This window comes from Rhopalosiphum maidis, chromosome 2 (genome assembly GCF_003676215.2).
Source record: "Rhopalosiphum maidis isolate BTI-1 chromosome 2, ASM367621v3, whole genome shotgun sequence".
NCBI classification, from domain to species: domain Eukaryota; kingdom Metazoa; phylum Arthropoda; class Insecta; order Hemiptera; family Aphididae; genus Rhopalosiphum; species Rhopalosiphum maidis.
The window spans coordinates 79229605-79241935 of record NC_040878.1 but is presented as its reverse complement, the minus strand read 5'-3'; the positions used below and the strand labels follow the sequence as shown (position 1 = coordinate 79241935).

The following is a 12331-nucleotide window of genomic DNA, read 5'->3' as shown; positions in this document are numbered from 1 at the left end:
AATTCACTACAGAGCTTCAAAAAAAATTAAAACACATTTTATTGGGCGTTTTGTATGTTTTTCAGCTTTATAGCTTTGTAGTGAGTTAACGATTGAAAATAAAGTTCTGAAAATCTTCACTACACTTCTCCTAGCCAAAGTGAATCTAACAAAACCCCAAATAACAAAATCCGTTCTCCAGTTTCGGAAATCTACCACGCTAAATGAAAATCTAGCAAAAAATAACTATTTTTTTAACTGTAAAAAATTAAATAATTTTTTTTTTTAATTCTTAATCTCACATTTTGTACCTACTTGATAATCCCTTTTTAATGAGCTATTAACCAACTTTTTAGCTATAACAATTTTGGAGAAAAGTTAAAAATAGAAATTTTGGGACTATTCACGCCAACGTTTTTATGGATTTGAATCGTTATAAACTTATAACGCTTGGGTATGATATCGGATTTCTATTATTAATATTTTATGTTAAAGCTAGCTTAATTATCCACCTACTCATTACAACTGAGTTACATTTATACAATTTTCCTATTTAACACAAATTCTTGAAGTTTTAAAAATTCAGACTTATTTTATTTCAATTACCATATTTACTTGATTAAAATCAAGAAAGTAAAATATTATACGCACCTCAGAGACGTCATTTAAGATTTTTCTGTATAGGAACTAGAGGTCGGACAAATTAAATTAAAATCCTGAACATGAGTATATGACTGCTAAAATTAAAAATTAAATACACTTGCATTAGTAACAGTTTCAGAGATTTCTTAGAAGTCATGGATAAATTTAAGAGAGATTAATATTTTGTTTTTAGAATTTTTATTATTCTGTCAGTTAATACATAGTACCAACGTGAAAAAGTATAGGTTTAAAAATAAAATCATAAATGGTTATTATATTATTATTGTTGTTTTATACCATGGTCACAATTTCTTTGAAAAGTTTACTTTTACGTTCAATATATAATAATAGCTTAACAGCTTGCATAATATTTTATGTAAATTAAAATAACTTATGGAATGTATATAATATTATGTTCCTTAGTTCTTTACACAACAAACATACACCACTTACATCAAATCGTACATTTCCGATTGTCGAAGCCTCATATGCATTCGATCTTACAAAAATTGAATATTAATTATCTATTAAATTTCCCCAAAATTGGAAAAATTATTAAAATAGTTATATTTTTTTGTACAAGCAACCAGTTTATTAGGCTGCTTATTATAATAGCTGTAACTCCATTGCAAAAATATAAATAAATCATTAAACAATATTAAATAAGCATATACATCAACTTAGGTAAAATAATGCTTTCGGTCTCGTTTAAAGAAAAAAGAAGAACAAAATAATATTAATTGCAGTTTAAAAATTTTAATTATCACTAAAATTAGAAAATTAATAATTTAAAATTAACTGGAACAAATTAAAGCATAATATTATTAAGAGTACCTAATCTGTTATATACCTACATTACAATTACATAATTTTTAAAGAAGTTTTTTTTTTATTTTATTATATACATATTAATTAACATAAAACAGCTTTTATTGCAATATAGATAAAAATATTACAAAAAAAAATATTAAGGTTATAAAAAATATACGTAAATAAAGTAATAATATAATTATGTGTTAAAAATACGAGTGAATATGATGGGTGTGTCTAAGTACGAAATTATTGGTTGTTATTAAATATGGACATTACTCTTGTTAGGGGTGAATTTTTTGCTAAATTCTACGGCCTAAAGGTATATAAAAGAAATCTTTATTTTAGGTATTACCAGTGAGGCGAATTCCCAATCGTTTCAATTAACGAGGTGCATTGATCTAACCATCAATCAATGATTGAATAAAACAGTTTTATAAATAATTTTTAATGAAAAACAGAAAATAAAAATGAACGACGGAACAGCAACCACCTTCCCATTTACATTATTTACTCATAATAAATAATAATTATCAGTTGAAATGAGTTGATTGAGATATGATAAAAGGACTAGGAAGGTATGATAGTTTTTTCCTATTGGCACATTAGGATATTAGATCAATCTCTACTGTGTTTACCCTTCGCACAAGTAACTCTACTTCTCTAAGTATATTATATAAATATTTTCTTATGACAAAACGTTTTTTTGTTTTATATATTTATAAATTAAATAATATTAATGTAAACAATAAACAAATTTGTTGCTTATTATATAATTTTGTAGTAAAAACTAATATTTATTTACTTTTTATTTTACTAAAGAAAAAATTAATTATCAAATAAAATGTAAAGAATAATGTTTTTCATAATTTAATTACAAATTTAAATTTATATAAAAAATGTTTGTTAATACAACTAATATAAATTACAATATAATTAGTATGATTTTTTTTATTAAAACGATGTTATAACTAATGTCTTAATTACTAATGCATAACATACCAATATTTAGGTTCAGCAGTTCCAGTTTTGTGTTGTTTTTTATAATATTAGAGTGAGTTGATTTATTATCAAACTTAAAGGTAAGAACATTGTTTTTTCTCACTGGGTTTTTACGATGTTTTTTTTTTTTTAAGGGATTAATGGGCATTATTACATTTTAATATTTTACCTACTAATAATAAGTAAAATAATAATTAAAATATTATAAAAAGCCAACAAGAAAACACACTAAATGTTCTTAACTTTAAGTTTGATAGGTAATAGGACAATTCACTCTAATATTTAAGGTAACAATAAAAACTTGAACTATGGTATGCTATGTGATAGTAAAACGAAGACAACACATGTGGGTCTGACGTCCTCTTAAGAATTAATAAATAATTTATTTAGCATATCATAAAATTTTAGTGTGAGTTTCACATAACTATTAACTAATGGTTGTTTTTGTCATTGCAACAAATCTAACACATAGTTTCTAAAAGATATTTTATGTATTAATTTATTTTAACAACTGTCCTATTATAACTTATAATCTAACAGTCTAACACTATAATGTGTATATTTGTATTGGAATAATAATTATTAAACAAATCTGTCCCAACTATTGATTCAATACAAAATAGCAAAGGAGTATGTAAAATTTGTTAAACACTCATTTCATAAAATTTATATCTAGGCGGTGAGAATGATCTACAACATTCTACAATATTATTAAAGGAGCTATGGATAGTATTTAAAAAATTATAACATAATGATTCAAAGTACCATATATTCTGTCATTTACAGTATATACTATATTATAGTAGAGTATAAGAATCAAAAACAATAATAATTATTATTATTATTGTTTTCCATTTCCAAACTTAAATGTTAAGTATTACAAATTTATAAATAAATCATATTATATAACAATTAATAATTATGCATAATTGTTGACATAAAACGTGTACAAATATAATATAAACATATTGTATACAAACATAAAACACTATAGTATAATATAAATGTACATAATGTAAATTCCAGTATTTTTATTTATGCAAAGTTAGCTATTATAAACAGATTTTATCAGAGGAATTCAATTTATTCTATAGTAAAGTTAATTGACACAATTTAACAATACATAATAATAATATCATATATATGTGTTTCTTTTACTACTACTTTTATTTTTTGGAATAGTATTAATTGGAATTTTTCAATAAATAAAAATAAATCTTCAATCTGGGTATACAATAAGATATTTAATGTAAGAAACATCACGTTGGACTGTTAAAAAAAAGAAAATAGTTTTATTTAACGATTCCACTAATAATATAAAATGACAAAATCGAATAATGTTCTTGAACCTTAAATAATAGAGTTTAATTGGCTTTTATCAACAATAAAAATTGAAAAAAGCTGAAAAAATTGTGATGGACACTGATGATCACTACATGAGATTTAAAAATAATAACATAGTTGGTTGGATAGTTATCATAGATGAGATTAAAATTCTTCTCTATTATAGATGCGTTAAAATTGAAAATAATAACATTGACATTGTATAATATATATATATAATTTTTTTTTTGTCGCATATCCATCAGTCTTTATGATAAAAATCATATGCAATCTAAATCTATTTGACTAGATGTATAAAATTAAAAACAACTAAACCTATTTTAATCTAACATGTTTCATTTAAGCAACTACATCATAGGGCATTCTAAATAATAACATAATAAAGCTTCAAATAGCTTTAGGGGGTTTTTTTTTATTTAGTACTCGAGCAAGTTTTGAACAATGTCTTGAATGGGCTATAGAATAATGAACTGCTGTATTTAATTAAAATAAAACAAAAAATAGATACAATATTTACTTTATAAATACACTGTTATGCTATTATACAACTTAAACAACTACTAGTAGGTAATACAGAATGCAAAAGAAAAAAATATATTTAATTAATACGTCTACTATTTAAAATATATATATATAAATAAACTAAATTAAGGACTCATAAATAAATTGTCGAAAGTAAAATAAAATAATCACAATAACGGTGTCATCATCATAATCGTTTGGTTTGCATATTCAATTTTTGTACATCCAAAACACACCATAAATATTTAAACAGCCGAAACAGTATAAAATACATAATAACGTAATATTATAATGACAATAATATTACAGAGTAACTAAAAAAATACATTAGTTCTTTTAAGCAAATTGGAAGGGAAAATTATGCAGTGTACATGTATATTGTAGTGATCTATAACTCAAATTTCCCACCCTGTTCAAGTTAAGTTTACACTTGAGATAATGATAAATTAAAGAAAAAAAATACACAATAATTATACATATACATTTACATACGTACAAATATAAAATATTGGACTCGTATAACTTTTTATAGAAACTTTAAATAAAAAATACTCTTATGATTAAAAAAAAATCTTATCGATCTAGTACCTGCATAACACTATAACCTTTATATTATGCAATACAGTGGACACCTTATTCGAAAATATACAATAGGGTTGTAAAAAAGTCTTAACAGTCTTCTAAGTCACTGGGAGCGTCAAGTGCTGTATGCAGCGTGACAGCAACACCTCTGTTGACACTGACCGCTGGATAAAAGACACCATACAGACCATTGAAAGCCACCGGACCCTATTCAAAAACAAACAAGCATAAATAATTATTATTATGAACCAAATATTAATGCATAGGCTCCAAAGCAAAGAGTTAAGCAAATTTTCTACATCAATCCTTACTTGTGGTTCGTCGTTCACAAAAAAAGATAATTGGTGTTTGTTCAGATCCAGGAGCACGCCAACTGTGGATCCCACCTGGATCCCACCTTCGCACCTCTGCTCATGACTACGACAGTGCATAAACCAAGACCTCTGTTTGTCAATATACATGCTCCAACCAGATTCATCTTTGCCTAAAACAAAATTAAATTTATATTTCGATAATAACAACCAATTCTAAATATAAACTGTGAGTTAGAATAAGTGAATGGCCAATATTCTATAAGTGGAAATTAATAGGAAGACTTAAGTAGTATTAAAACAATAGGCTTATCCAACATCCCACCGCCAAAATATATACATATATATTTAGTGCTAAATAATAAGTAAAAAGTGGCATATGTTGACTTATATATATATAAAAACATGTACATTGTACCTACATGCTATGTAACTATTCTTTATATAAATATTAAATATTAAAAGTTAAAATTTTATTAAAAAATTTTAAAAAAACCCAAAATAGATATGTAAAAATCTACAAAATAAAATTTTGTTCTTAAATTCCAGGAATGTATTTTTAAACTGGTATGTAGTACAACATTGAATAATATAGATACACAATATTTTTATAAGTCGACTTGTACAGTGTTGGTCAAGTGAAACATCTACCCTGTGATTACTCGGGGCTCCTAGATATTTTTCAAAATTAAGGACCTAGTAAAATAGGAAAAATCTAGGTTTATTTAAATCATTTAAAAGTGATAAGTGGGACAGACATTTAAATGTTTTTTTGAATTAACGACAATGTATAGCATGGCTTGTTTAACACACAGTACATACCATTCAAATAAATTTTTATACTTCTATACACACTAATTAAGTGTAATTTACACTGTGTAAAATAGTATTTTCAAAAATTAATATTTTCTTAATAAAACTTAAATCTTTGATAAACCAACAATATCTTTGGATCTTTTATTTTGTCAGTCTTGTTTTCAACGAGAAGAAATTTCATTGAACTTATAAACAAAGATGAAATTATTAATATGTTAAGATCTGCCAGTAATAAATTAAAAAACTGCTAGTTTAATATTTAATTAATTTAACTTATTTATGTTAATTTTTATTTTATTTTATATGTACATAATAACACACATACGACATTGTAAAATTGTTATATAAAACCATTGTCGATTATTATAATTATTAAAATAAACTTTTTTTTAAGTACCTAAAAAAGTAATAAATTAATAAATTATAAAATCATTTTATATTGCAATGTATTAAAAGGTAGTTAATTTTGTTTGTTAATGTTCGTATACAACACTGGTCTTGCACCCTGATTTTATGTTTAAATAAATACAAAAATACAACTGTGTTTTGTACCTATAATGTATATACATATATAGATTATTATGTACAAAATAAAATATTAATAATAAAATATTTAGAATGACAGTCTAAAGTGAGCAATAATGCCAATATTAGTGTGCGCAGCACGATAGAATTTGGTATACGTGTAAAATATGTTAGCAAAAATTGTTTTAAGTTGTACGTCATTGTTCAAACACAATTTATAATTTGTAGCTACTTACCTAACATTTCCTCTTTGGATACGTCAAGTCTTGCCACGCCGAAACTTGGATCGGTATCGGCGTCGTACCGGTCGATCGTAAATTCCCAGTAATGAACACCTCTAGAGAACCCGACGCTTCCCAGGGCCACGCGGTGCTCGAATCCTTCGCAAGTCACTGTCATGTTGTCGGGTGTAAAGCACAGCTCGGGCGAGCTCAAGCACGGGTCGAACGTGAACCAAGCCACTGAAAAAAAAATATATTCAACGGTCATAAATAATTATAAAGTAAATGTAAGTTATGCAATTTCCATTTTTACTTAAAAATACAGTAATACCGTCCATGAAAAAGTATGAGAGATTACACATCATAACTTCGTTTTTGTTCGTCAGTAAAATTTAGAAAAAGTTTTACGGTGTTTTCCAGTCTTAATAGAATGCCCCCGCAAGTGACGGTACATTAATCGCGTTTTAATTGCGAATGTTCTTGGAATTCAGAACTTCCAAACTTTTGCGAAATTAAATTAAAAATCAAACGCAGATGGTACAAACTGAAAGGTTGTTTTTGAAATTTTCTTCCATAGATTTAAAAAAATATATTGAAAAATGATAAAATATATGATAAAATGCTGCATTAAGTACAATCCCATTCATATATTATTTAAACTAAAATTAAAAAAACTTAATTAAATTGTTTTATAAACATTTTTCAGTTATGAACACTTTTGAGATGTTTTACACAATAAGATTATTGATATCACGTTCTTTGACTTAATCTATATCATTAAAAATCTAGCCTAACCATTGTTAGTTATTATATTAAACATTTGAATTACGGTATCTATAAATTAGGTACATTCAATTTCAGAAATTCAATAAGTACTTCAAAAAATATTTAAGGTGTTTTTGAAATGTATATAGTTTTAAAATTATATTTTTAATTTTAAATACAATCTTAATTTAGAATTGGTCTTTAGTACTTATTATAAAAGTGATATTTTTTAATTAAATTTAGAAATATATTTTATTAGTTTGGCTTTCTTTTTAATTAGTCATACACTTACAAAATATTAAATGTGAACAAAAACGATCATTAAAAGATTCTTGCTATAAAATATCATCTATAGAAACATCACTAATATATACATATACTATACAACAGGGTTGTCAAATTATTTAAACGCTACATGCCAAAAATTAACTTTCTTTTTCGAGCGTCTCATGAAAAATATTATTAGTATATTATTTCAAATATTATAAGAAAAAAATTTATCGTAATTTTATTAAGTGATTAATATATTAATATTTAAAAAAGGTTAGTTTAGATGCATAATATAATAACATTAATTTTTTAATTATTTATTTTCTGTTTGATTATTTTTTTTTATTATCATTATTACTTGATGCCAATTCGTTGATACTTTAAAAATATTTTAAATTTTCGTATGCCCTCAAAATCTACTCACGTGCCACTTTGAGCACGCGTGTTATGGATTTACCATCCCTGCTATACAATATACACCTATAACTCAATAGACTTAGTAATAAGCCGAGCACCGATCAAGATCGTTTTCTGAATGCGATGCCTCAACGTCACTTTAAAATTTAAACACAACTTATCCTTATAACTGTAGGTCTGTATAGGATGCAGGCATATATACAACCGAATAGCACTTTTTTTTTTATTTTATTAAGAATTATATAAAAAAAATCCTGTCTAGAGACGCAATTCCTTTTAATCCGATACTAGCTGTATATAATATGTATATTAATATATTCTCGGCAGTAGATCGATTGTGTTACTTATACATAAGTATATATATTACCTTCAGAAGTTTGCAATCCTATTACTTCACTGTACTCGCCTTCGCCCGCGCTGTTGAACGCTTTTACTCGGGCGTTGTACGTGCAATTGAAGTGTAACCCGTCAACGGTGCAGATGGTTTCCGTGCCGCAATACACCTCCTTTAAATGCAAAAACAAATAATATATGGTCGAATTAATTCACAACAACACAGAATATTACAAAGGGAGGCTTTCAGACGAATAATAATTTAATTTTAATTAAAAAAATATACACATTACTCAAATACGCCTAAAGTATTGTTCTTACCTATAGGATATTTTATTTTTGTACTATATTATATTGTAAAATATCTCAAATTTTAAAAATGTACAAACATTATTAATGCAATCACTGGGTCCTCATATATTATAATGTGTTTACAGCTTTTGAAAAACTAAACGAAATATAATTTAGATATTAATATCGAAACTAAAAATATCCAATATCAAATTGAATTAAAACATAGTTTAGAATTTTATTTATACAGTAGGTAGTTAATGTAGGAAAGCCATATTATAATAATAAAATTAATAATTTTGAATTAAAAGTCTTTATAATAAAATAATTCAAATGTAAATTTTATATAAATTATACATAGTATATAACAACTAATAACTATATTTTATAAGAAAAGTATACCATTTATTAAATTATTGAAATCTGATGATGGAAGTACTACAATTTATAATTTACAATAAAAAATAATATTACATAATATTTGACTAAAACAATTTCTTATGAAAATCATTTTTTATACTATTTATCGTCTGTACAACGTCATTTGCATATTTATATAAATACCTATTACCTATATATTATAGTTAAGATATTTTGGTTACCGCACTTTCAACTTGAAAATTTCAAATTTCAACGTAAAATTATTGTAATTTATTGATCATAGGTAATAATATTATTTTATGGTAAACAATATAATATAGATAGGTATCAACATTTTATTTTATGACTTCTATCCGCAACTATAAAGTTTTTTTTTAAATTTTCATTCAAAAGTTAAATGTCGGAATAAAATACTCAAATAAACTAAATAAAATATTAATTTCAAAAGAATCGTACAATTTCATACAGAAATTATACCTACTGTCTACTTCTGTAAAGTATTAAACTAGTTAAAACTTTTAAATATCAACTTTTACAAATTTCTTATTTATTTTAAAAAGTATATAAACATACAAACAAAAACAAAATGGCAGTAGAAAATATGAAATATATTTTACGGTTTATGAGTCACGAAAAAGAAAAACAATACCATTTTTAAATTGTTTACACAATACAATATATTATGTAGGTACTATCAATTACTGATGTACCAGATCATTAATACTCATTCGTTATTATAATAATATGTGTGCGTGTACGTAATTACCAGATCAATTTACTTCAATTTAAAAACATCAATAAAAATAAAACCAATTGTTGTTTACAAAATTCAAATATTAACATTTTTCCTAAAAAAATTACTGTTTTCCACGAGTTTTCTATGTCAATAATAACTAATAAGGTATTTATTTATATCTTCAAAGATAAGTTTAATGGAATTAAATCAATTTAATAGAACTTTGATCTTTTTCCAATGTAATGTTTTTAAAACGAAAGGTCAATTTCACAGATATTAAAACATATAAGTACATATCAGAAGCCTTCTAAGTATTTATTTATTTCTTATTAGATATTAACACTCAATAATGCGAAAATTAAAATTCACAAACAAAAATTACAAAATGTATATAAGTAGATAGTCAAGTATTATCGCCTGGAACATATTTGTACCCTCCCATAATAAATTATGGTCATCTAAAGTTTATTTTTATAGAATGGTTATGATTATGGTTATTTCATAAAAACATTTTATTGCGATCATTAATAACAGACGGTCTCCAAACTCCAAAATATGCCAAGTATTCATGTATAAATAACTAGATGTCCATTTCAAATTTACAGATTCATTTCCCTAAGCTTTATTAAGTAAATTTACTTACATAATATACTAAACATATCGAATTACGTAAATATTTAATAGATATACCTATACATATTATATCCTCTACATTTATTTAAACTCTTAATGACAGTAAGTCTTAATTTCTTTTCAAGTAGATAGATATATATTAGATAGATACATTTTTTTTTTAAATTAAGTTGAAACATGGAACTATTTAAATTAGAGAGTTCTATCGGAAAAATAAAATATCACTACTATTAGTTGAAAATTTGATGTAATTATCATTTAAGGTGTAGTAGGACTACGCCTTATAGTGAGTTATCCAATGTGCTATGCAAAATAGGAATATTGTTATAATATATACAACGAAAAACAACCGTAAAAACAAAAACATACAACAAAATAATAGTTCATTTAAACCCAGTATTCGTTTTGTGCAGTTTAAATTCGTTCATTATATGTACATATTTAAATATTTTATTGGCATTTAAAAACGATTTATGGTTTCATAAAAAGTAATTTAGCAAACATATAATTTCGTCAGAAGTTATATTAATTTAAATTTAGATAAAATAAAAAAAATATATTGAAAATATTTTGTTTTTTTTAGTGTATATTTATTAATGACACCGAGTTTATGTTGACTTACACATCTATAATGGGTCATAAAAGCAAAATAATAGATATTCGGTCTGCCGGTCATGTTATATGCATATATAATTAACTACTTTTATTTTTTTGCAATATCATACTGGTAGTGATTTTACGAAAGACAAAAATCAATATACTACTATCCCAAAGCATTACCAATTATGTATATATTGTATATACTGTAAGAAAAAATGACATGAAAAAAATGTATTGTTTTCTCGACGTGTATTATTATTATTATTTGTTTGTATAACCAAATACGTATTAATATTTTATGTGTTCTTAAAATTCAATGGTATTTGGTATACGAAACAACAACAAAAAATCTCCATATGCCGACGACAAATCTTAATGGCATATATTATGTGAGTCGAGGACCGAGGTGTTGTTATTGGAAATTGGATGTCGTTCTGTAATTTAAAATCCATCAACAACCAATGACACTGTTTACAAAAATGCCACGTTTAGTACGTCCAGACGTCACGATAAACGTTTTATTCGAATATTCTAGTATACGTCTTTTAAATATAATGTACAGCCTACAAAATTAAATGCACGAAAAATCAACTACCACTCTTCTCTACCAATGACTTTATTTTTATTGCAGAACACAGTTCGTAAATCGAAGCTTTGTGCCGTCGTATAGTATATAATACATTGTTATTATATTTACAATGGCAATCTATCATTTTCGAAAAAAAAAATATTGTTTTACGACGAAAGAATGAAACTTTTTTTTTCTCCGCAAGCGTAATATACGGGGTGGAGCGTTTTATAACTGGATAGTATGGTAACATTAATGCACTAAGTCAGCCTTTTATGTATTCAAAAAATATGTTTTTACAAAATATACGAAGCGATCGATTTAAATTTTAAAGTAACACTTATTGTTTTGAAAAACACTAACGCTTTAGACAATATTTTTTTTTACAAAAATTTAATTTGTTATAAAACATTATTGTCTTAGAAAAAAAAATGATATCTTACTATTTTTCAACAATATCATTTTTAGATTTAAAAGACATTTTTAATATCGGCTTATTTCAAAGCAAAATATCATTTGGTTTATTTCAGATTCTAAAAATCAAACTTTGAACAAATAGTTTGTTTTAGTTAAAAATATTTTA

At 24.8% G+C, this 12331-nt stretch overlaps 1 protein-coding gene across 1 annotated transcript in view; it reads right to left on the bottom strand.

Annotated features, from left to right (window-relative positions):
- Positions 1 to 3609: 3609 nt before the first annotated feature.
- Positions 3610 to 12331, bottom strand: part of LOC113554560 (E3 ubiquitin-protein ligase TRIM9) — a 65947-nt gene continuing 57225 nt past the window's right edge. The window contains 4 exon segments of the mRNA XM_026958453.1: positions 3610 to 5088; positions 5193 to 5365; positions 6770 to 6994; positions 8574 to 8712. Of these exon segments, the coding sequence (XP_026814254.1) occupies positions 4969 to 5088; positions 5193 to 5365; positions 6770 to 6994; positions 8574 to 8712 (657 nt within the window). The 3' untranslated portion in view covers positions 3610 to 4968.